Below are 25,893 nucleotides of genomic sequence, written 5' to 3'. Positions count from 1 at the left end.
CCCCATTTCTCTTGTAAGTTTCATTGTTTAGGCTCTAAGTAAGTGCATGTGATGTTTTTTGCTTCTCTCTCTCCCCCTTTGGTTTAAGCCTTTAGGCTTTTTTTTTTTTTAATATACTTCCTGCATACTCTGAGGACATTGTTTTTGGTGTCTCCTCTTTACTTTTTATACGACTTTTCTTTACCTATCAAAAATAAAAAATAAAAAAATAAAATCTCACTCTTCTACCATCCCCCCACAAAAAACACAGTTTTGTAGTTCAATAAAGACTCTTCCTTCTTGATTTCCTTCCATAACCTCACATAATACTCATTCCTCACTTCTCGGGTACACCACCCCCTTCTTCCTCTGCAAACTTCCTACTAATAATTTGCTTCCAAAGAGTCTCTCTTTCTACTACAAAGCACCAACCCCATTTATATAAAAGGGCCCTATTAAGTGTAGATGGACTTCTAACACCCAAGTCACCCTTCCTTTTATTTGAACAGACAATCGCCCACTTCACAAGATGAGACTTCCTCTTCAAAGCTCCCCCACCCCAAGGAAAGTCCCTTTGTATTTGCTCTAATCTCAATCTAACCTCTTTTGGCATACGCATCAAAGGCATGAAGTAAATGGGTATGCTAGACAAACTACTTCGAATGAGAGTGATTCTTCCTCCTTTAGAAATAAATTGCATTTTCCACATGGCTAAGCTCTTCTGAAACCTCTCTTCCACCCCATCCCAAACTGCCACAGGTTTGTCTAGAACCTTCCCCCCCTCCTTTCCTTTACCCAATAAAAATTCTCTCATGGAAAAAAGGATAAGACTCATCTGGAACCTCCCCCCTTCCTCTTCTTTAGCCGAAGGTTATCCTCCCCTTCTACATTTTAAAGAGTTTTGGAAAAGCCTTTTTCAAAGAGCACTCCCTTATTTACCTGTCCAAGTAGAACTTGGTCCCCAAACCATTTTTTAATAGGATGGAGGTTCTAAGACTGAAATCATCCCACCATATTCTGATGTCTTTCCACAATCCCACCCCCAAAACCATCCTCACCTCTCATATATACCATCCCTCATCTGTTTCTCCAAACTTGCCTTGAATTACCCTCTTTCATATGCTATTCTGCTCATTGCAAATCTCGAAAGCCATTTACCAAGAAAAACACAATTTTAGAATCCACCTTTCTAATTCCTAATTTCTCCTCCCTTGATTTTTATGTGATTTTGTTAGTAATTTTTTTTTATCTCAAGTTTTATCTTATTTTATTGTTTAAGTTGAGGCTTATCCATTGTTCCAGCCCTAGACTTACACTCCAACTTGAGGCTTACACTTCACCTCATTTGGACAGAAGATCTCAAGGCCACCTCTAACCTTTTAAAACATTGGATAATAGAAGTAAATCACTTTGACTAATGATCTAATCTTACCAGTGTTCTATAAAAATAAATGTTGACCATATTTACCAATATAGATACAAGGTAGCATCATGTATCACTGATGGTATGAGACAACTCCTTTAAGATGTTGATATTTAAGATAATTCATCCATAACTTTGCCAACTGTGTGATAATTGAGCTATAAGCTGGATTAGACTCAACCAAACTGATAGATCCAGCAATATTTATTCTTCAAAAAAAAAAAAAAAAAAAAAAAAAGATCCAGCAATGCAACTAGTTCTCAGCCTGCACCTAGATCATTGCTGATTGATGTGGATTGGGAGCTGGTAATCGAGCTAGGTTTCCTCCAATCCTGGATACTGCACATTCTATTCTATTCTTGATGAATGAATCAACATTTTGGGGTTTGACCCCTTTTATTACTCTTATCAACTTTTTTTTTTTTTTTTTTTTTTGTGTTTTTGTGAAAATTGTTGGTTTTTATTTATTGATTTATTTTTTATTTTTTATTTTTTATTTTATTTATGGGTGCTTAGAAGGGTGACTTTGTGGTTCAAATGGTTACATGTGATTGTCCTTTTAAGAGTGCCGTCTAAGAATCTTCTCTCTGCTATTGGATTAGGAACCGGGGCTAACTTTGGATTTTGGTCCCATGATGTTGATTTATGCATATCTAGAAGTGGTCTCACATGATTTGCAGCTATCTAAACTATTAAGATCCCTTTGTGTGCCTGAAACCCATTTTCTTGCCACACCAACTATGAGTTTCTTTGGTGGTTGAAGACTTGGTCCCAGCTCAGTTAAGAAATTTGTTCCCCACTACGGTGAATTTGGATTTTGATTTCTCTACCACAGAAAGATGTGAAATAAGACGATAAATGCGTGACAAAATTTGACAAAAATGTGGGTGGAGTGGCTTTTGAGCTTTTTAGCCTTCTGCCTGACATCTATTGTTTGGATTTTTGTGAAGCAAACATGCAACCGTGATGCCAATTATTTAGCTCTCATGAAGAAAGCTGTGGCTCTAGTGAAAAAGAGTAATTAAAACTGTAGCTTGCAATAGTGATGAGAGCTTAAGTTTCTGGTAGTTGGTGGATGGTATGGGTATTTGAGTGCTTAGAGATATCATTACTTAAAAATTATGTTGAATGAGGAGACAGGTATACACATTTTATTTTGAGATGTTAAAATTCGAACTTGTTAGTTTTCTTGCATTTAACCTCCAAGTTTATTCTAACTAATAATCTGTTATGATTGACACACAAGCAGGGGCAATGCATATTTAAACTGTAACTATATGCTTTTGCACTTTTTGACAAATACACAACAGTGTGGGTGCTCATTGTCTAAATGGTGACTAGGTCATTGGTATTGAAGTTTCGGAACATGAATTAGGTGGGTTAATGTGGTTGGTAATTTTACAAATTTCTGGATTGCTGCAAATTGAATTTTTTGGCGATTTTTGCTACTATTGGTTCTATTAAAGCTGAGTGTATTGAGGTAATAGATTATTTTACATGTTCACTTCTGTTATTTTTCAATAGATTGCCCTTGTTGTTACTGGCTTTGATTCTCATGTCAATCAAAGCACTCTGGTTGTGAATTATCTTTGGTATTAAGATGTCACTTATTTGAATCCATGTGATTATTCCTTACACCTTGCATTTACTGGAAATGGACAATTGACACTCAAACATTGTACAATATGTGTGGCTAATTGTCTTTGAGGTTCAGCAAACTATAGGTGATATAGTTTCTTTATCCCACTTCTAGATTAAAGGTCATTCAGCTTGTAATCTGAAAAAAGGGTGGACTTCAATTAGGTTAGCCTGTTAAGAGGCTGAAAAATGGTGGACATTAGACTGAGAGCCTTAGTCTATGTTTGGTTCCCTGAAAATTCAAGGAAAATGCAAGGGTAAGAAAATAGTGAGGAAAAGTAAAAGTAAAGGAAAATAAAAAATAGATTTAAAGTCAATAAATTATTTTTATATATTACTTTAAATTTATTTTACTTATTTAACTCTTTGATATAAAGATTAAATCATTCGAAAATACATAAGTTTTTAATCAGTTTTAATTATATTTGATTTTTTATGGTATTTTCCATAGGACAACCAAACATGATATTCATGAGAAAATTATTTTTTTTCTTTCCTTTGTATTTTCTGGAAACCAAATATAACCTTAAAAAGTTTGTCATATTGGTATATGATAACCATGTGAGAATAATGAGACTTTTCAAACAGCATGATTTGGATGCAGCATTGGACTACTGCTGTGTATGCTTTAGTTATCGCTTGATTGTACCATCAATGTTCCTAAGAATGACTGAGGAATTCTTGTAGTTAGGTGTGGATCTTTCTTTACCGAATTTATGAAATGTACCCTCTTAACTTTTGCTTATTCTGAAGTCATTTCTCTTCCTGGAATTTCTCAAAGTGATTGGGTGAGTATATGGATTTCTTTTAATTGGAAACAGGATGCTAGCCTGTGCCTATCAGGGTAAAAAAGAGGGAAAGGAAGAGGATGGTAGTCTGGGATGGTGGGGGATTGATGTGGGGTCAGACTTGAGGTAGAGAATGGAAATCTGTATAAAGTTTCATATTGACCTCTTGATGAACAATTTGTTGAACAGTTCCCAACGGTTATGATTATATTTGTTGCTTGAAAATTATTTAGCTATATTCATGCAAAACCTAGGTCTGTGTAATCAAGGTGTCTCCCAGCTGCAGTTCAAGCATTGGATGAGGGCTCATTGCTTCTTCTTGCCTCTCTGTTTTTCAATCTTACCAAGTAATTATAAACCACTGCTTCTCTCCCACACATTTTGTGTGTTTAAACTTCTTCTAGAATGACAGATTTGGTCGGGAGGAGAATAATACTCTACGGTTCTTGCATGTGAAACATCCTACCGGAGTTTGACATTCAGCATTTGCAATTCTGTATGCTTAGTCTTCTGAGTTAATTCTGCAGTTTTAGAAATTCCCCCGCGGTCCAAATACTCTTGGAAATGAAAATAAAATCACTAGATCAGGATGCAAACCACCATTCACACCTTCAGCTTCAGATTTTTCTGAGGCCATTTGTGTCAACCGCCAAGTACAGAACTAATTCAGATTAATCTTGACAGTTCTTTTCTTTTGCTAATAATGCTGAAGCATATACAGAAGATTGGTTCCACCAGATAGTTCCCGTCAGCACACCGTCCGTCCGTTTACATCAGGTGCGTCCCAATTTTTATTAGGTCCCTTTTGTGGATTTACCTTTTGCCTAATAAAAGATTGGTATTTAGGTTTAAATTTGTATGACTATGCTTTCTAACAGTATGACGCCTTTTTTTTTTTTTTTTTTTTTCTCTATCATAAAAAGGTGGAGAAGAGAAAATTTGAAGGTAAATTGACAATAAGCATAAACCATTTGTGTAAAAGGTTAAAAAAACTTTCAAATGAATGCAGAGCCTCTATGTATAATTCTTGTAAAATATCTTATACAAATGAACAATTGTTAGAAGTTGTAAAATATTTTACCGAACGTGTAAGTTGGATTAAAATTTCGGTGAAATTTCAGCATCCGATGATCAGCAAAATGAACAGAAAAATCGGTGAAATGTTGTCAATATTTCCTTTTCAAAGAAGATATGATATCTTTTCACGAGTTTTGACTTTTTAATGTTGGTTTTGGGAAAATATTAAGCAAAGATTATTAAAAAATGTTAAAATGTGGAGGAAAATTAAATATAATTAGAATTAATTAAGGATTTATATATTTTAGATTTAAAAAATAATAATATATAAAATAATTTATTATTTTTTCTGTTGCTTATTTCATAAAAGAAAAATAGTGAAGGATGCCCCATATAAAATTCTTAAAAGTATTTTTCATATTTGTTGTTCAACATAAAGTTAAAAAAAAAAAATTACTTTTGTTTTCATAATTAACTATCAAAAATTTATTTTCTGTCATAAAGTTGTTAAACGTGTTTTTGAGTTAGAAAATCATTTATTTATTTATTTATTTTTTAATACCAAAAAAAAAATATTTTCAAGAAACAGGGCCTATCAGTTCTTTTACTTCTCCTAGGCCCCATCACATTTCATATCATTATCATTATTAGTGTTTCCTTAGTAGCATTGGCCTTCACTAATCAAAGTCCCATTTTGTTTGTATATGATTTAGACTCTTTCTGTTGGGTCGCGTTATTACTAATTTACATGATTAGATAAAAATCAAAATTTAAAATTAAATTATTTTATTTTCAGGGCATAATTTAGAATTAGGCATCCATAACTTTTAGTTAATTATTTAGAAATGTTTGTAATTTTTTTCAATATTCTTTTCTAAAAATTGTTTAAAAGTTGGATTAGGCCTTAGGGTTGCATCCTCAAAGTTCATGAACAATGTGGATCATCTTTTGATGTGCTCAAGAAACCATAAGCAAGGCACAAAAGAATATGGTGAGTCGAACAAAGCATTCCACCTACAAACAATAGTAATAATAAAATACAAACATTTCCATGATACACATGTTAACCTCAAAAACCATCCAAACACATCACAAACCATTGTTTTCTTCGACTATCCTTCCAAGAAAATGGTGAGGAAAGAGGAAAGAGGAAAAAATATTTACAAAAGTGATGTTCCGACATTTTGATATGACAAAAAAGTAAGAAAAAAAAGAAGGAAAATGTTTGGAAAAGTCTAGAGAAATGTTTTCTTTATATATTTATTTCTTTATTTCAATTTTTTAATTGATAATCAAATAAGGAAAGAAATTATAATTTATTTTTTTTTCTTTAATTTCTTTTCTTTTCTTTTTTTGGCCACAAAATGAGGAAAATAAAATTTAAAAATAAAATAGGGAGAATTGAGTTTTACACCCACTTGGGCTTGAAAATTGGCCCAAGGTCCTCATATCCCTTGTATTTAAGTCCAAAACTTAATAGATGAGTGAAAATTGAGTTGAAGGAGTGGTTCAAAATAGATTGAAATCTTTTATAAATGGTAATTTTATACACTGCTTGTACACTTAATACATTTCCCTTAATACATTTCCCTTGTACAGTTAGTAAATACTTTTATACAGTGACACAAATTTCATATCCTCGTAGTGCATGTATGCCTATATGTGTATTGAACATGATTCTAGTAGTTTGATTAAAAAAAAAATGAGGGAAAACTTAAATCCATTTTTTTTATGAACACATTACATTTTTGTGAAAAAAATATATAATTGACCAATTCCTTTATTTAATTGTGAACATATTATATTTCAAAAATAAAAATAATAATTAATAAATGAAATTTAATTCTTTTTATTATCTTCATATAAAAAAATATAGTATTAAACAAGGTCTTCAATTTTCATTTTTAAAATTAGTTTTCATTTTTTTTAATTAAATGTATTTTCAAAAAGAGACTATATAAAAAATAAAATTATTTTTAAAAATAAAAAAATAAAAACTAGAAAAAACATTTTAAAACCAAACTCAAACATAATCTATATAATTTTTAACTACTTGTTTTCATTTAAAATGAGTAAATATATCATTTAACCATTTTATATGAGAAAAATTCAATTTTTACTGTACTATGTATTGATATAATCCATTTCTAAATACGAAAACATTTTAGTTGGATATTTAAAATAAAAACTCCTCATCTATCCTCTTTCTCTCTTTTTCTTCTTTCTTATTTCAATAAATTTTCAATTAATTCAAATCATTAAAAAAATTCCTTAGTAAACAAATTTGGAACATTCATATAACTTATTACCAAAAGTCTATATTCAAAAAAATATTAAAATATGGAAGGAAAAAGATTAAAAAAAAACTTTAAACTTTTTATTTTATAATAGTGAAAAAAGTAAACTTTAAAATACTTTTTAGTATAAAAGAAAAAAAAATAGTAAATATATTTATTTTAAATAGTGTTTTAATAATTAAATTATTTACTTCTAAAATGTAAAAAATAATTTTTATTCATTTAAATTAATATTTTTTTCGAAAGTATTTTCCTAAATAATTTTTGAATCATTAATATAATTTTTTTATTTATAATTTAAAAATAGAAAATAATGCTGATTTTTCAATTATTTTTAAAAGAATTTAAAAAATAATGAAAAATTAAAAATTATTAAATAAAAGAGAATTTTATGGAAGGAACATATAAAGAGTGGTGGTATAAAGACAAAAATGACCGATGTAAGTCAAAAAAGTATTTTTGTCTATTCCAATCTTATATTCTTGTAATCAATTATGGGTGTTTGAAGGACCTTTTATTAATTATCAAGCCCAATTAGGTATAAAACATAATTCTCCCTAAAAAATAAGTGAAAAAAAATAAAAAATATTTAAAATTAATAAATTATTTTTACATATTTCTTCAAAGTTATTTTAATTGTTTTTTCTCTTCTTTAAAATTTCAAAATACATTAGATTTTAATTATATTTATTATTATTATTATTTATTTGTTATATGAATCCAAACATGAAAAATCGTTTTCGGCCTTTTTCTTTTCTTAGTACTTTTAGGAACCCATTTGAAAACCAAACATGGCCTTACTTTATATCACTATTCCCCTTTATCAATGAGAGGGGCTCTTCTCCATAAAGGAGGTTGGAAAACCTAATTTGAGATGGTTTGTGTATGTTGAGTGGGGCAAGGTAAGAAAGTGTTTTTAGGTGTGGCAAAGGTTTTCAATGCCTTGACTACACAATTCTCCACACTTTGTTTCAACTTAAAGTCATCTATATTTGGTCAATGTAATGATACCATATCTTCATTATTATTATTATTATTATTATTATTTTCAATACAATAAATTTTAATTTTAATTGTTAAATTCATAATAATTATATTAAAAAAAATTCAAATCGAATTATTTTCCAAATATCATCTTAGTTACTTTTAAAAACAATCATATTATAATATAAAGTATTCTTCCCTTTTATTATATCATCAGACTAATATATCATTAATAAAATAAATGATAATTTGAAAATAGATGATTACTTCATTTTTTATAGGACAATGATCTAAAGATTTCACCAAAGTCATTATTATCTCCTCATTTTATGGATTTGTTAATATAAACGTTATTAATGTAAAATAATTTATTTGAAATAACAAAATATTAAATTATTAAATATGGAGAATCAAAATAAAAAAGAATTTTTTATTTTTTATTCATATCTATTATAATAATGTTTGATATTAGAGTTTGTTTGATAATGTGATTTAAAATAGTTTTTTATTTTTAAAAATATAAAATTGTTTTTATAAATTTGTAATATTATTTTATTATTATTTTTTGGAAATAATTTTTTGAGAACAGGGAAGAATTGTTTTGTTGTTGGAAATGAAACTTCTAAAAAAATGGAAAAAAATTCAAAAGAAATGGAATAAACAAGGGGTGGAGATAACAAAGCAATAATGTATTGTCTCTAATATGAAAAAAGGACAAAAAGAAAGTATATTCATAAGCATCATCCAACTTCTTCTATATAATAAATATTCAAAACTAGGCATTGCTACTATAAAAATAATTAATAAATATGTGCTATTATGTCTGTGTCGGGACTCTCGTGATTTTCATTAACTTTCCCAGCCACCAAACAGACAAAAAGAACTTGCTGAAGAGAGGACACCATCATCATCCATGTTTCGCCACTACACTCTATCTTTTCTTCTACGTAAAGCCTCAATCATAGAAACCTGACATCAAAGCCACTCCAATAAAAAGAAAATATTTTGATTTAATGACCGATTTGCCCCTGGGCCGCCATGGGTGAGGGGTTGAGGCAGGTGAGGGGTGAAACGGTAAATTAGGTAGAGGCACGTGACGTGGATCTTCACGCACGAGGAATACAGTGAAACGACGCCGTTACAGCGACGCTGGCGTCCTTGCAGCTCAGTGCTCTGAGGATTCCCCAAGAGCACTTGCCGGAGCTCCGTTTAACCGGAACTTTTACTGAGGCGTCCAGTGAAGGGAACAATGTCGATGGACTTCGGCGAACTTGACGGCTCTTGATGTCTCTTAGCTCCATCTCCGGTGGAAACTTCACTAGCCCAAACATCAGTAGATACCACCGAGATTTCGGCACCTTCCGGACCGAAATATCGGACCTCCCCGAGCTCTTATCGGACGAATTCCGATCCATTTCGGGGCCCGGCGAGGTCTGCGAGCTCGACGATCGGTACAGTTTGCGGTAATCCAGAGACCGGCTGTTCCTCACGAGGCGGCTCTTGGCGCTGTTGCTCCGAGACGTCTGCAACTCCGAAAGCGACTCCGATCGCCGGCGAAGAGTGCTCGCCTTCTGAACACTGCCTTGCTTATTATCCTGAATTTCTCGAGTTTGAGCGTCTTTGAAAGGCACGAGCTTGCCGCAGAAGATGATCTCGTCGGCCGGACTCATCTCATAGCTCAAATTACTGAAGAACTCGAACAGCTCCGGCGGCTCGGACGTCGAGCGGCGGCCACATGGAGAGAAATCCTTGCCGCTGGTCTCACTGGCGGAAATCGGAAGATCGCAAAGCGATAACGCCTCCTCCGCCTCTTCTTCTGAGTTTTGAACATTGGCAACAACATCGTTTGTCTCCATTGAGTTCTGTGAAGATTTTCTAAGGAATTTGGAGTTGATTTTGGAATATATATATATATAAAGCAGCGGAAATATCTGTGGTGTTTGAATTTATTAGGTTGTCGCTGGCTTCTAGAAGAAGACAAGAGGCCAGGCTTCTAGAAATAGAAGCACAAAGCGAATGGACGAAGGACTAGGCCAAATGGAAGATGTGAGCTCCTAAAATTTATGAATTTTACGTGGGCCCGGTTGTCCGATGTTTAACGGGTCAGATTAATTAGTTTATATCACGTTTATATTTAAAATTTCGATCATTTGTGTTATTTAAAAATTACGGGTAATAACAATTTTTAAAAACAGTTTTTAAAAATAGTTTGAGAACAAAAACCTATTTAAAAATATGAGAAATAAATTTTATATATAATATTTTATTTTTAATTATTTTATATGCTTGTATAAATAAATAAAATATTTAAAAATATCTTATTTTTAATTTTTAAGAATTGAACAGAAAAATAAATTTTGATTATGAAATATGATTTTTTTTTTATTTGAAAAACAAAAAATTGTTTTGATAATAATTGTTAAACCGATACTATATTTTTATGTATTTATTTAATTAAAATATAAAATTTGTATATTAAGAACATGATTACGAGCTTAAAAATTCATCTTCACCTAGAATCTTAGGTGACATGAAAGGTTTTGTATAAATAGGTTTAACATCATTTATTAATGTAGATGAATGATAAGTGTAATAATAAATGGAAAAATGTATTATCAAAATTGTAACTCAATTTTTTTTTTTTGAGTGGGAAAATATTATTGCATTTATTACTTCTTATGACTTGTTATTTAACATAATAATGAGATATTGACGTGTTATGGAATTAGTATGATTTATTGTGTCTGACTTGTGTGACTATTTGATTATTTTGTAAGTTAAAAACTGATAATGAAATGGTCCTTTTTTTGTGATGATGAAAATTACCACCTAAAAAAATAAGAGAAAAAAAAAAAAGAAATAAAGAAAAGTATAGACCTAGCTTCTTTGTTTTGAAAATTTTTTATGGGCTTGGGTTGCTTTTGTGGGTTGGTGATGACTAAGAGTGGGCCATTTCCATCTCTTATCTCTTATGGCTAAAAACAACCAATAGAGACTTGACAAAATCCAATCTCACCCATCATATATTTTCTTATTTAATGGAATTTATGATGGGTAACTTTGAATTTTTCATATGAGAATCTAGAACATCTGAACTCGACTTTTTCTTGAGAGAGAGAGAGGAGGGGGGGTCTCCTCAAGTCTCCATGGGAGTGGTTGGGTGTTAAAGGGTTAATTGATTCAATGACTCAATTTGACCATTTAAGAGTCTTTACCTTTACCTATCTTATCTGCAGGACTAGTTTCTATTCATCTATATATTATCATTAATGCCTTATTACTTAAGATATTTGTTAGGATAATACTAAGCTAATTACAAATTTACAACCACTTATTTCTAAGATACATTGAGAAGACATATTCGGATTAGAATGTATTTTTCATCCCACCTTTAGGTACATTTGACCTTTAAGCCCAACTCCAATCCAAGTGCTTCAACTAGTCAAAAGTGAACTTAATTAGAATTTAGATGTAAGAAGAAAATTGGAGAGATGGTAGAAAAGTAAGGTAATGTGTTAATACATGCTAGTAATGTGAAAGGGACATGCTTTCAAAACCTTTAGAAAATTTCAATCCATCTAGACTTGGAAAATGTCATATGAATAATACAATAAAAGCAATAGTTAACTCTTGTTCGATATAATTTTTTGTTTTTGGTTTAATTTAAAGTTGAATTTATAATTTTAAAAGAGTAATACGAATGTTGTAAAAGTTTATTAGCCGTTTATGAAAAATAACTTTTTCTTAATTTCTATTTTAGAAGTTCTTTTACTAAAATTCTCTTAATGGGTAGAGAGTTCTTATTAGTTTTTTTAGTACTTTTCATAATTCAAATAAAACCTAAAGAATCTAAGTTATTCATCTAAAATAAAAATGATGAATTGAGCATTGACTAAGTAATACTCATCCATCTAGAATAAAAATGATGAACTGAGCATTGAACAAAGTAATTTACCGTTGTATGTTATCTTAATTATTTATTTTATCTTAAATCTGAAAAGACCTTAATTTAACTTAAGTTTATAATTTAATCTTATTAAGTGTTTAGTTATTTATTTTATTAAAGTCTCAGTGTTATTATATATTGAATAAACAATCTTATCCTTACAAAAAAAAATTATTATTTCTTCTTATATTATATAATTAACATAAGATATTTAAAAATAGTAATTCAATATATTTCTAGATATTTCAAATTACTAAAATTTATTATGTTACTATTTTTTATAATTAAAATAAGATATTTGAAAACTAATAATTTGAAAAAATAAGAGTATTTAATATATTTCCAAATTTCCAAAAATACCAATACGGATTATGCTAACAAAAAAGTTTATAAAGATAAATTATGTAATTTGTTTGGAAATTGATAATTGGGAGTAATTAATAAAGTTTCCTTTACAATAATATGGCTTTGTTAACCTAATCCTTACCTTCAAAATAGACATTGTTGCCAAAAGTAAATTTTGAAACACTTAAGGGATTTTTTTTGTAATTTCATGGAACATATAAAACACATACCATTTCCATACGTATTCGATAAAATCCATAGATTTCGATCTTGTTCATTTTGATATCAACCTTTGTAGTGACATGATTTGAAGCTTCTAAAATTTGGATACCAATAGTCATCACAAACAGTTTCAAGTGTTGCTAGCATTGTTGTCATGCCATGGTCCCTAGAGATTATGAATTCCAAATTTAAGATGGACTTGGAAACGACTGGTCAAAGTTATGAAAACATCAGCATACTACTTGTTCAAACTTGCATAAAGTTGAAATTGTGGCTAGTTATTGGAGTTCTAGAAACCTCTTCCACCAAAACATAAACCATCATTTCGACTTCCACCTCAACCTCCAAAACCAAAACCTCTTCTATTACTATTAGGAAAGTCTTGTCCTTCACAAAAGTTGTTATTGTTATAGTAGCCTTAACTACCAAAGTTTTACCCATGGATTGGATGTTAATTATGACCACCACTATAAAGCAACGAATTTCTTTTTCCCTTGTTATGAGTTTTATCCTCAAGCAGCAGGCTAGTAGCAATGTTTTCTATACTCAATTATGATGAATTAAGACACTTGATTTTCTTCTCGACTCGAACTTCTTAGGTTAACAGGGGAGATTTAATCCCATCCATTGTATAATTATTTGTTCATGAAGTCACAAAAATGAAAAATATCTTATATTTTAGTAGCAAACGTTCGAGAATGATATTAATTTGATTTTTGGGAGGAAGAATACGACCAACTAATTCCAACTAATGTGAGTAAATCGACAAGAATATTTCTAATCCTAGGCAAGTACTCATCAATTAATAACAAACTTTTCTTGATGTTTTGTAATTGCATTTTGAACTGAAAGATATTAGCTCAATTTTATGCTACGAAGTAGACCTATAATGTCTTCCACATCTGCATAAGGGTCTATCAATTCGCCATTCATGTAAGAACTTTTTGAACATAGAAGAGAGTAACCATCACATGAGCAATTGATTTTGTTGCTTCATCTAAGAACTATAGACCAATCTTTCATGCTCGTCATCTTCGGGCTCTAAGAATGAGAGCAAACCAACATTTATAAAGCTCTACAATTTGTGGCCTCAAATTTTCATGAGGGTTTGCATTTTGCACAAAAGAAAATTGTTCCTATGAAGTTTGATTAAAAAGGAGTATTGAACAATACACCAAAAAATCTTGATGAAGATGAAGAAGCTTCAATGAAAGATACTAAAGAATTTTTTATAGCTAGAACAATAGGATTTGATACCATCTTATAAAAAAACTAAAAGAAACAAATTTGATTTCTGAATGTTGATTTTTCTTACAATGAGTAATAACCCTACTCTAAGACTAGTAACCCTTTAGTTACCATAAAACCTCTAAATTGTTTTTCAAAAATTTCAAAATAAGTTTTTGACCTTATAAAATATTTCTTAAAGCCTATAAGTCACATATGGATCTTAAGATATTGAGAATGGCTCTTGATGAAATTTTTATTACATAGAACCTTCATTGAGTTGCCCAAATGATGGATAGGGTGTTGGATCATTTAGGCATGTTGTTACATGGACTTTAATAAAACATACTAAAATCAAAGGCTTTTCATATGATATGGAATTTTCTGGCACATTTTTTGGTATCCAAAATCTAATATCATTTTCCAGTATAGTAATGACCAAATTGGTTTAATCAAAAGTATGCATGAATATACTTGTTTCTTTTTACTAATTGATAGCCGTATAACATAACATAAATGTTAATAGACTTTCTACTTATACCTTTCATTTATTTTATCCTTTTTTTTTCATACATTATTTATTAAAATTACTTTTCCTAGGTCATTCTATAGAAAAACAGTCCCTAAAGTTTCGCCGAAGTTGATAATCAATTCTTACATACTTGCAATGACAATAAATTTTTTATATCCATAAAATGTTTAACAAACTTTTAGATGGTAAGGTGTTGGATTCGTTAGACATATCATTACTCACGATTTACTCAAATATAGAAGTATATGTTCTCACGCTTCTAAGTGTAACATGTTCTAAACTCGAAAGTCTAACATTTTTCATTTTTAGTATCAATATTAAATTATTAATCACAAGAATTATTGGGTATGCTTGTTCGCTTAAATTAATTCATCTGTGTATTTCTTGGGTAATGCGTAAGAAAGCATTAAATATAATGCTTTATTAAAGTTTCATGCAATCAAAAGAAAAATAGAGTAAATTTTTATTTATGGAATTAACCCTATTTGAGGTATATCTTACCAAAATAAAACCAATATTTATAGTCTTGGAGGACGAACCCCCTTAGTCTTTCCACCTCCATTTCTATTTGTGCTATCAAAAGCATAAGGTCTCTATAAACCCAAAATCCCAATAAATGATTGTAATACCTTATATGGAAATTAACCTCCTAAAGTTTAGTTTGGTGGTAGAAGTTTTAATAGGTTTGAAATGTTGGAATAGAAATTCATTTTGTTTTAAATTTATTACAATGTTTAAACGACTTAGTGGAAATGAAAATGAGAATAAAAAATTTACTCATGCAAAGCAAAACTCGCTCACTTCAAGATTTGGATTCCTTTATCTTATAAGTGTGATTCACTATTCTTATTTTTATTATGTTTCCGATATAATAAACACACCCTGGATACATACAATTGGCTCATTGCTAAAAGTTTTAATATGAAAATTTTTCGTTGACTAAAACTTAATAATTTAATGAGTAAGATTCAAGGTTACAAAAAATAATTTATAAATATTTTAGACTAGCTTTTGGGAGTACTTTTTGGTAAGATACTATGAACATGTTTAGTAACGGTTTTCGAAAATAATTTTGAAAAATAGTTTTTTAGAACAGTTTTTGAAAACTGTTATTTGAATTTTGTAGAACAACAAAAGTTTATTTGAAAATTTAAAATGATTTTAATATTTTTAAATATACTTTAAAAATAATTTTTATATCTAGCGTTTTATTTTAAATTATTCCATATATTTGTATAATTATTTCCTAAAACAATCTTTAGAAAACAAGTGAAAATAATAAAAAACAACCAAAAGATATTATTTAAAAACATCATATTTAAAACAGAAAATAATTTGTTATTGTCAAACATATTTTCTATATTTTTTGTTTTTGTTTTGGAGAATAGAAAACTGTTCTTAAAAATCGTTCTCAAACAGACCCTATATATTATTAAATTTTTAACTTAAAAGATCAAATTATTAGGAATTGACTTATAATGTATATCATACCAATACCTTAATTTCCTTATAGTCAAGTTTATACCGATATGTGGAGACATGAACAACAAATAACAAATCACATAAACATAAATCATAAATGGGAAACCCATCAGATGAAGATATCATATTCCAAACTTCCAATTTGACCAACAAACTTAAATTATTATGTAATAAATCAAGTGTGCATTCAACTTTTTGTTTACAAAGGAAATTACAAGATTTCTATCAAAGTTTTGTAACCCAGTTTGCTTTATCAGCCTTCTCATTGAGCTTATTCTTTTCATCTTTTCATTCCTTTTTATAATTGCATTTGAGTAGTGATCTAGTCATCATCTTCTTAATTGTAAAACAAAGAAATCATTACTACAAAACACTCACTAATTAAATTGAATTAATACTTAAGAAAAAGAAAAAAGACTTTTTAAAAAGGTTATTTGTACCAAAATTTTGATGCACTTGGAGATTAAAAACTTTGGACTTAATTAAAGGAAAGCTTGAGAATAAGAAATAGCATTCATTTCATGTATGGCATATGTGGTCAACTTTAAACTCCTTGGCCCTTTTGGTATGTACGTCTCATTGTAGAGAATGTCTAGATGGATTCACATTTCTTCCCAACCATAGGTGTCTTAACTAATGACATACCCTAATCAAACAATTCAGATAAAAATTGAAACAATTAAGCTAGTTCCTCTTGATTCTTCTATTTATGAAGCTGGCTTTTGAGTTGATATTCCAAAGAAAATTTCCCCTTGTCAAACACAGACTTAGTAAAATTAAGAGAAAATTTGAATCATCCATATAGCAGAGAGAGAGAGAAGAGGAGGAGGAGGCAGCAAGACCTTTGTTTGGTTCCTGAGAAAAGAGAATATATGCATCTTTTTCTTTTCTCTCTTCAATAACTATTATTTTCCTGAACAGAAAATTAAGGGAAAAAGAAAAGTTATTCAAGTAGCCCAAAGAAGTAAAAAAGAAATTAATACTTACACCAAACTCCAAAATGAGGTCAGACTGCAGCTTATTTCTCTATACTGTGTTACAACAAACAACAGTACTAAAACCAAACAAAAAAACCAGCAGGAACCACTCAAGTCTTCTTGTCCGCAACCCAACATCAAACTGCACCATAAGAACTCAGAGAGAGCTTGCAGAGGCTGATCACAGTATACTTTCACAGTGGGGCTCGCCTCGGTATGCCCTTTCGGGGTCGGCGCCGCCCTTTGGTCACCGGACTGGTGACAGCAGGCTCCTCAGCATATACTTCAACTCCACCGGAGGTGGACTCTTCGACTTGATCAGCCTCCTCTATTTCAGTGAGGCATCGAGTCTTCTCCTTCTTCTCTTTGTTGGGCGGCTCCTTTGTGTCCTTCCTCGGCCTTCCTCTCTTTCGGAGCTCGGATTTCACGTTGGTGCTGTCCTCCACACTGGTCACACTGTCTTCCTTTTGAGCTTCCATATCTGCAACTCAAAGCATAGAAACCAGACCCCTCTAAAGATTTTGCTTAAATGGATGAAATATTAATGTGGTTTTAGTCTTAAAACAGAAGCTAAGCTCTAAATGAAGAGCTATTTTGGAAAGCCAAGAATGGTAAAAGTTGTCTTTTGCAGTTGGGGGAATTTATGGATGTGGCTCCAAGCTAGTGTTATGCCTATTCATTAGTATATCATTTTGGTTGGGGATGATGAAAAATATCATAATGCACTATGGTGAATTGAGGGATCAAGCAACCTTGTCCGATATTATTATTATCATCATCATCTATATATTAGGTACTAATAACTCGAGATTAATAGGATTATGAGCTCTAATACCATGTTAGTTTAGAAGGGTTCGTACTGTCCGAAAACTCAAAATTATTATCATTATTAGACTTTTGAACATTAAAATTTTAATACCATGTTATTTTTGAAATGGTCAAGGTGAACTTGAGTTGAGCCTTCATTGTTTATTCACTTCCATAAGGTCCTAATAGGGCTTTGGTTTTGTTTGAGTCTTAAGGCTAAACTCAAGCTCAAAAAATTTTAGAAGCATTCTTAAATTAAATTTAGAATTTAATAAGAAAATTTTAGTCATTCTATCATCTTATTTGGATATGGGTGGTAATTAAATAAAAGAATTATGGAATAGTAGATACATAATCCATATGCCACGTTAATGTGACTGAATTTACATCTAATTACCTTATATCTAACCTTGAATAATTTAGGTAAGGTGTAAAAATACAATAGGGTAGTGTTTTCTTGTTAATTTCCTTATGTTTAAGGGATGACTCTTCATTAAAGGATTTAGATATGATATAAAGTTGGAGGGATTAGATTTGCTACATCTTAAAGAGCAAAATAGAGGACAAGAGAATGTGTTTTTACCTTTTTTCCCTTTTCTTTATTAATTAGAAAATAATAAACTATTATAGAAAACCTTATATTCTCCACCCTTATCATAAACCTAATACTCAAATTATAATAATACCGTCATAAATAATCTTTAATATTTTAAAACGTGTACACTTCTATTTTATTTGATAATTGATACAAAAATGGTTCAAAGAGAAAAGGATATTGAAGATGAGAAAGACAAGGTAAGGTAATAGTTAGGCAAATTTGTAGGTGGAGTGTTATGAAAAGTATTATTTTATTTCTAAAATGTAAATCCTTAATCGAAACCCTAATCACAAAATCAAAATTGGTTTACGAATGAATCGAGTTGTTATATATGCAAATTGATTAGTTAGAGGGGAAGAAGTTTAATTTGATTTTGAGAAAGGAGAGAAATCAATGGAGAACTTGTCTAAGGCTTTGTGAATGCAAGAGCAAACTCCACGAAGGTTGCAACAACAACATACATCTTCTCTTCTTTCTTCTTGAAAAAGATACTCACCCCTCAGGTTCTTTCTATTTTTTTTTCTAAAAACCAAAGAGTGGAAAAGTGAGATCTTTCTTCACAACATTTTCTCCAAACCTACCACATCCATTTAAACCTACCCAAACAGCCCTAATAGAGAAAATAAATTCACCATTCACTAGAAAATATATTACAAGCCTTCATATATAAATATATATATATATATATATATATATATATATAGAGGTTTTGGTTTAGATTTTAACATGAAAGATGAATTTCAAACTCTTTTTGCAACACAAATCATAATTCCAGCAATATTCCAAGGAATGCAACTAAAATGCCCATATATCAAATCCCTAGCCGGGCTGTGAATTCTTGAGGATGGCAATGAATGACCATTAATGGAAGATGATGAGAATGAGGACGAGGATGAGCAACGAGGTGATGAATCTATGAACTCAATATCAGAGTTACACAACTCTGAGTTTTCAGCTCTTTCCAAACCCCTACCATCTCCATTATTATTCTTCTTGGATCCACCTTTAACCTTCTTACTTGGCTGATTTCTCTTGCTCTTCTTCCAAAACCAAACCCTAGACACCCTTGAACCAGTACTAACCTTGTGTTGGTCTATGCATGGCTTAGGCAGCCCCAAGCTCAACACCGCCGGCGGTGCCCTAATCGGCGGAACAACCTCCTTTCCCGGTGGATTTTTAGATTTCCCAGGCTGCATTTCCCACTTAAAAGGAACACCTTCTGCGCTTCGATAGTAAATGCGAGACGAGCAGCCCACTGATGATGACTCTCTTGAGATGATTCTGTTAAAGAAGAACTTGTCACCTTGGAGTACAGACACCGGATGTTTGGTACTGCAATCCTCGGAATCCATTAAACCTCTCGATCGATTCCACTGCTAAATTTTGATTATTTGTTTGGAGATGGACGTGGGAGTTTTGAAGCTAGACTTAGAATATATATATGGACGTGGGACTTGGAATTTTGAGGTGGTTGATGGAATCCTAGGGTGCATGATCCGGCTGATACTGATTTGTTTTTTTTGATATTTCATGTGGTAGTTTGCTGTGACTTGTTTGTTGAGTGAATTGCCTTCTTTTGTGATTGGTAAGCAAACCAAGGGGGGAAGAACAAGAAAGGAGAAAAGCTTGTAGGTATGGTATGAAGACTAAGTTTGTGTAGGAAGGCTTTTTCCACATGATGTGCAACTTACCAAACCCTTAAGGTATGCCCAGCTTTATTTTTTTAATTCTTTCTTAATTCTATTCCCACCCTTCTAGATTCTCTAGCACGTGCTTGAAATTTTCCTTGGAGTTCTCTAATGGGATCAAGGGTATAAATGTATTTCAATTCTTCAAATAAATTATTTAGAAGAGGTGATTAATTAATTAAACTTGATCAAGGGTTGAACAACTCTAGCCTACCGATTAAAAGCTCTTTCCTTTAGAGCAAGCAAATTTGCTTTATCGACCTTAGATTTTACACGAATCTTCTCTGTCACAATTCTTATTCTTTCTTAGGAGATACGACAATATCTCCGATCAATTCTAATCTATTTTCATGTTCTCTTACATTAAATTTTTTACCATTTACTTACTAAATAGAAACATTTTTTCTAGATTCAATTTTCCCCGTATAGATAGTTCCTAGAAATTGAGATTTTGCTATATAAGTCTTGGCAATTTTTATGCACTAAAATTATCATAATACCCCTACTCCTTGCCAAAATGATTATTTGACTTTTTGAGTTTTGTCATTTTTTGTGGGTTTACAATGGTATAGTTTATCAATCCTAAAATTTTTCATGACAAAGAAATATAGTGTAAGATTGGGAGAAACCTTGGAACCAATTGACTTCACACCTACTCCACATTTCTTTACTTCATTGACTTTCTTTTTTATTTTTTATTTTTTATTTAGGAGTTTTCTCTTTTTTATTATATTTGCATTAGACTTTCAACAAGCAAGTACGTAGTGACCATCATGTAATGAGAACAATGATTAAGCTAAACCAAAAGAAAAGAGAAACTTGGCCACAATCAACTCCATTTAATTTTAAATTCAAAAGCATATAGAGATTGGAAATTCCGCCTAGAGGATTTAATAAAGTGATAATCACAATTCTCACCCAACTTAAGGCCAACCCCATCATTGGATTGGCACAAATGTTGTGTCCAAACAAAAAGGTTTCTTGTTTGGAAAGTTCTATGTGATACAAGTCTCCATATCCCACAAAATTCAATTCCCACAATTGTATTCTTGAATCTTAAAGTGTGTCTCCAAACAAGGTCTTGTTTGAATTGATATAAATTTTGATCAATTGTCAATTAAAAGGAGATTTAGAAAGGATTTAAAAAAAAAAAAACAAAAAATGGGCCAATTTTAGTAGAAGTTCTGGAAACGAAATTTAAAATTTGTTTTTGAGACATGATTTCATTCATGGCTACTAAACAAGTTTATTATGTGTGCAGATTACATAAGCTCTTTGAAAACAGAGAACATCATTTGAATTGGCTACCAAACAGGGCCTAGGAAACCACAAGGTTTCAACAGCTTTGAAAAAAATTGTTTTTGTTTTCTTGGGAACCAAGCACACCCGCAATGTAAAGTTTCAGTTTTGCAAATTTTTTTGTCTTTGCCGATGTGGGTTTTGGAACAACAAAAAAGGACACTAATTTATTAAGAAAAACACAAAAAGATTAAAGTAAGAGAGAGAGTGAATGATGTAAGCCTATGACCACACACGTGGGTTGGTTTTGCATTTGCAGGCAGGAGACTCCGAAAAGGTTCCCCCAGGCTCAAAACACAAGGCCATAGCTTTTTTATTTGGAAACTCTTGGGTAATTTTCCTCACATTGTTGTCAAATTTCTTTGTTTTCCAAAAAAAACAGGCAAGAACACGAACGAAAAACAACTTCTCTGTGATGAATTAGACACCAAAATTCATTCCAAGCTAGGCCAAGCTTTTGTATAATTTCAACAAATCACACCAACAAATTTGGAGAGATTACTAGAAAGCCTATCATACAAAGTTAAAACAAATTATTATCAAATGCAATTATTAAAGAAAACAATAAACAGAAGTAGCTATGAGTTTATAAGAAACTAAAATCACTTATTAGTCGGGTTTTTTTTTCCTCATAAATCTTTATATTAGTTTTAGAATGATCAGAAATAGCTTATAATCATAACTAGAGATGATAAATAAAGAATCAACATCTCATCCCCAACCCTAAAGAAAAATTATTTGTTCGAATCCAAAGTCAAAATGGGGTAAAATCAACATTTTCATACTCATTTGCCGAAAATAAAACTATGTCCGTCTTGCTTTAAAAGCAAAGAAAGGTAAAATGAAAAATTTTATATTACACCCCACATCACTGTCATGCTTAGCAACCAAATAGAGAAAAAACTTTAAAAGAAAAAATGGTAAAGAAAATACTACAAATCATCTTTAAAATCTTCTCAACAATCAAAAGAGAAAATACCAAAGAAAAAGGGAAACATTATAAATTAATCAAGGTAGAAAGAATATACCAAATTGGGAGATGATGAAAATGATAGTGGTAGAAAACGTTGATATGAGATCCGGTGGAAACAAAGCTAGATCGATACTAAACTACAATTGTAAGAGGTTAGTCAATACAATCATGGAAGATGATAATAGCGATGAGTAGTTGTGAGAAACATGGAGGTTGTGGGTGGTTGTAAAGGTTGCAGAGATATAAATGAATAAACGATGGTGTTGTAACGTCAATAATATGGTCACAAACGATAGAGATGGCAATAATGGGAAAAAGAAACACAATTAGGACATATATAATGTAATCGAGAATGAGTTCAAAATAATGACACTAAAGTAAATTACAATGTATCTAAACGATACAATCCAATACCTTACTTCATCCTAAACCTAAGTCAGGTTTTACAATTTATCCAACAAGGGCATACTAAGAGTAATCTAAATCTAGTTACCTAAAAATTCAAGAAAAAAAGGAACTTTCATTTCTAACCATAGTGATAAATAATTTTAAGTCTTTAATTATCCTAAATCCTCAATGATGAACCATTTTTTCCTAACTTCTCAAGAGTAATTAACAAAAAATTGTTAATTCTAAACATAAAATTAATGTGATTTCCTAGTGACTAAATACACTAGACCTATATCAGTCACTCTTTTTGAATTCCTAAGGAGAATAACTTTCAAAGGTTAGTTATGCTAAATCCATATAACAACCCTTCTTATATTTCACCTACGGTATTGAACTCAACTAAGGTTGACTTTAATTTCTAGGTCATTCTTTAGATTGAAATTATTGAGCCATTATTAATTCATGTAAGGCCTCAGACAATTGTCTTAAGTATTAAGAAGATCATTCAAGAATGTAAACCTTAGGGATAATGGTATCGCCTAGTTGTAAGGGAAAGAATTATTTACTTCTCTTTTTACCATAAAATCTTGATAAAACATATTAGTTAAATAATAAACCAGCAATGTATATTTGTGCTTGAAATAAATAAATGGGTGGTAAGATTTAAAGTTATGACTCACAAAATAACAAAACTTCGATACCATGTCAAGATGTCAATTGACTAAAACCAAACATTGATAAAATAGCATATGACAAGAATGTCAAAACATATTGAAATTGTTCAAAGGAGCTTCAAAGGACATGAGATAAAGGGAAATACACAAACGTTGAAGTTTGAACTCTTGACTACAATGTATATCAAGCCAACCTTAACATTGATAATGCAATGCTTGTGTAGAGTTGTCATTTGCAGAAAGTCAATCTTATGGAATGGTAACGCTATACTTGGTTCCAAAAATATACTAAGAAATACAAATATTAAGACATTGTTTTATTATATTTGATTTCACCATAAAAATAGGGGGAAAAATCAAATATAAATAAAATTAATTAAAGAATTATTTGTTTTCAAATTATTTAATCTTGATTTAAAAAAGTTAAATAAGATGAATTTTTAATATCATATAAACTAATTATTGATTTCAAATTCATTTTTTATTTTTCTTCATTTATTCATTTTAAAAAAAATGATAATGGAATCAAGAGAACTAAGAGTAAAATATTTTTGCTTATTTTGGTTGATGAGAAATAAAATCTACTTTTATATTGCTTCAAAGCATTAAGCTCCACGTTAATTAATCAATGATGATGTGAAAGCTTTTGGAGATGTGTCACAAAGACACAATGATCCCTCATTCTAGCCAAAAAACTAAAATCCTTAAACCAATCTCACAGTACTAAGTGGTGGAAACTCCACTATCTAAATGCATCAAGTCTATTTCGAATCCTATGAGCACTACTCCTAAGTCAGACAGATGTATTAACATTAAGGCATTGAATCAAGTGTGACACCTTCAAAGGGAATGCTGAAGATCATTTGACCACAAATATTCAATATACAACATCGCTCCTCTAACAAAAGAGAAACAATCAATATTTTCAGGTGCACATAATATCACCTTCACTAATAGGTAGAGCAACATCAACATTTGCACAAATGGGCATCCCTGTTCTACAGGGATCCGAGGATGGTTTTGGAGATGGGTATTTGTGTCCAAAATGATGCAGTATAACATAGGAGCTATATTAGGAAAACATAGATTTGTTTATGCATAGGAGATCACAAGCAACATGATTTGTCAACATCAACTTTACAAAATAAGACATTAACAAACAAGATCTAACAAGAATGTCAAAACACCATGTAGGTGTTGTATGCAGAAAATTTTCAACAAAAATCTTGAGCCTTTCACAATATATTTATAAAAAACCTAGGATAATTGAGATACACATGGAATAAGACTCACACTGATGCATCATAAGATGATCATTTTTCAGTTCCAAAGAAGTACCAAGGAAAACAATTTCTTATATTTGGATACCATGAAAAAAGGTAAGGAAAAAAAATACCGAGGAAAATGTCACAAGATTTTCCTCCCTTTTAAGTATAAGGAAAAAAAAAAGGTGAGGACATTTTACAAAAAGTACATTCCTCAACATTAGATTTTCTCTCAACACTTTTTCATGGACAACCGTATAGAAGAAATTTTTCATAACTTTTCCTTAAACTATCTTTCCAACTCCTCTTTTCTTTCTTTTGTACAAACCTTATAGGAGCCAAACATAGCCTAAAACAACCTAAATATTCCATGACATGCCACAAGTTGTGCCCCATTGTAACTATACAAAGTGTTGAGACAATCACAGTTTTGTTAACCAAAAGAATATGGCTAATAATCAAAAACACTAAAAAGGAATATAAACATTCAACCAGTAAATAATACATAGTTCTACAAGGCACAAGTCGGGCACAAAAGCCTCCTAAATCTAGATACAAGGCTCACAAACATAAGCAAAGTGAGGCAAAACCTGGTGCACACGTGCAATTTTATAGAATATTATAAATTTAAACCTGCAAACATTTATCATATGCTTATATGTCAGCAAATATGATCTAAAATTTCAATCCAAGCAACAAAAGAATCAAGAGTCCAACCATCTAAAAAGACGTCCAACAAAAACTAATGCAGTCGTGCAAAATTTCAATCTACAGTCAGAAATTTCAAGAATAAAATAATTCTAGGATTTTGGAGCTACTAAACTAAAAATCAAAAGAAAATATAAACACTTATAGGGTGTTGACATTTTCAACACAATGTCAAAAACACAACCATTTTTACCATCAGTTCACATTTTACTTTGTTCAGTTCAAAAAGGGGGCCAAAGGCCAAATGGGCATTGTTTTTGCCCTAAGTTTTGTTAGAGAAAGAGAGAGGAGGTCTGCCTCACCTACAAGATGCATGCCTTGGCAGTTGAGGTGCCAAGGCTAAGGTGTCGCTGCATCTTGGGCTTAGGCCTGCCTCTTAACAACAATGAAAAGAAATTGGCACAAAGTGCCAGTGCTTAATCATAACAATATTTTTAAACGACCATACCACAACCTGAGCAGGTAATGCTAGAGACTTCTAGTTTAGACACTGCAGTAAAACAACATCATTTAAAGAAGATAACCATCTGAAAACTGCACTTGATTTGATATGCAACTTCTAAAAAGAGAGATTGCAGCAAAGAGTCAGGCAATTAGAATGACTATAACTCAAATACTCAAAATTGGGTCTCTA

General features: G+C 31.0%; 2 protein-coding genes across 2 annotated transcripts; both read right to left on the bottom strand.

Moving 5' to 3' along the window:
* Positions 1-9,232: 9,232 nt before the first annotated feature.
* LOC104880802 (uncharacterized) lies at positions 9,233-9,982 on the bottom strand. The gene has a single exon (XM_010658618.1). It carries the CDS (start codon positions 9,980-9,982, stop codon positions 9,233-9,235), a length of 750 nt encoding a protein of 249 aa, XP_010656920.1.
* Positions 9,983-18,938: 8,956 nt separating this feature from the next.
* LOC109123357 (uncharacterized) lies at positions 18,939-20,942 on the bottom strand. Its single transcript, XM_019222892.2, has one exon. It carries the CDS (start codon positions 19,612-19,614, stop codon positions 19,003-19,005), a length of 612 nt encoding a protein of 203 aa, XP_019078437.1. The 5' UTR covers positions 19,615-20,942; the 3' UTR covers positions 18,939-19,002.
* Between the last annotated feature and the right edge of the window lie 4,951 nt (positions 20,943-25,893).

The sequence above is a fragment of the Vitis vinifera genome, chromosome 11, assembly GCF_030704535.1.
Source record: "Vitis vinifera cultivar Pinot Noir 40024 chromosome 11, ASM3070453v1".
Taxonomy (NCBI): domain Eukaryota; kingdom Viridiplantae; phylum Streptophyta; class Magnoliopsida; order Vitales; family Vitaceae; genus Vitis; species Vitis vinifera.
The sequence above is the reverse complement of the archived record's forward strand: the minus strand, read 5'-3'. Positions and strand labels throughout refer to the sequence as shown.

Excerpts from the sequence above, each read along its gene's own strand:
- LOC109123357 (XM_019222892.2), bottom strand. The coding sequence starts at position 19,614 with ATGGATTCCGAGGATTGCAGTACCAAACATCCGGTGTCTGTACTCCAA.
- LOC104880802 (XM_010658618.1), bottom strand. The coding sequence starts at position 9,982 with ATGGAGACAAACGATGTTGTTGCCAATGTTCAAAACTCAGAAGAAGAG.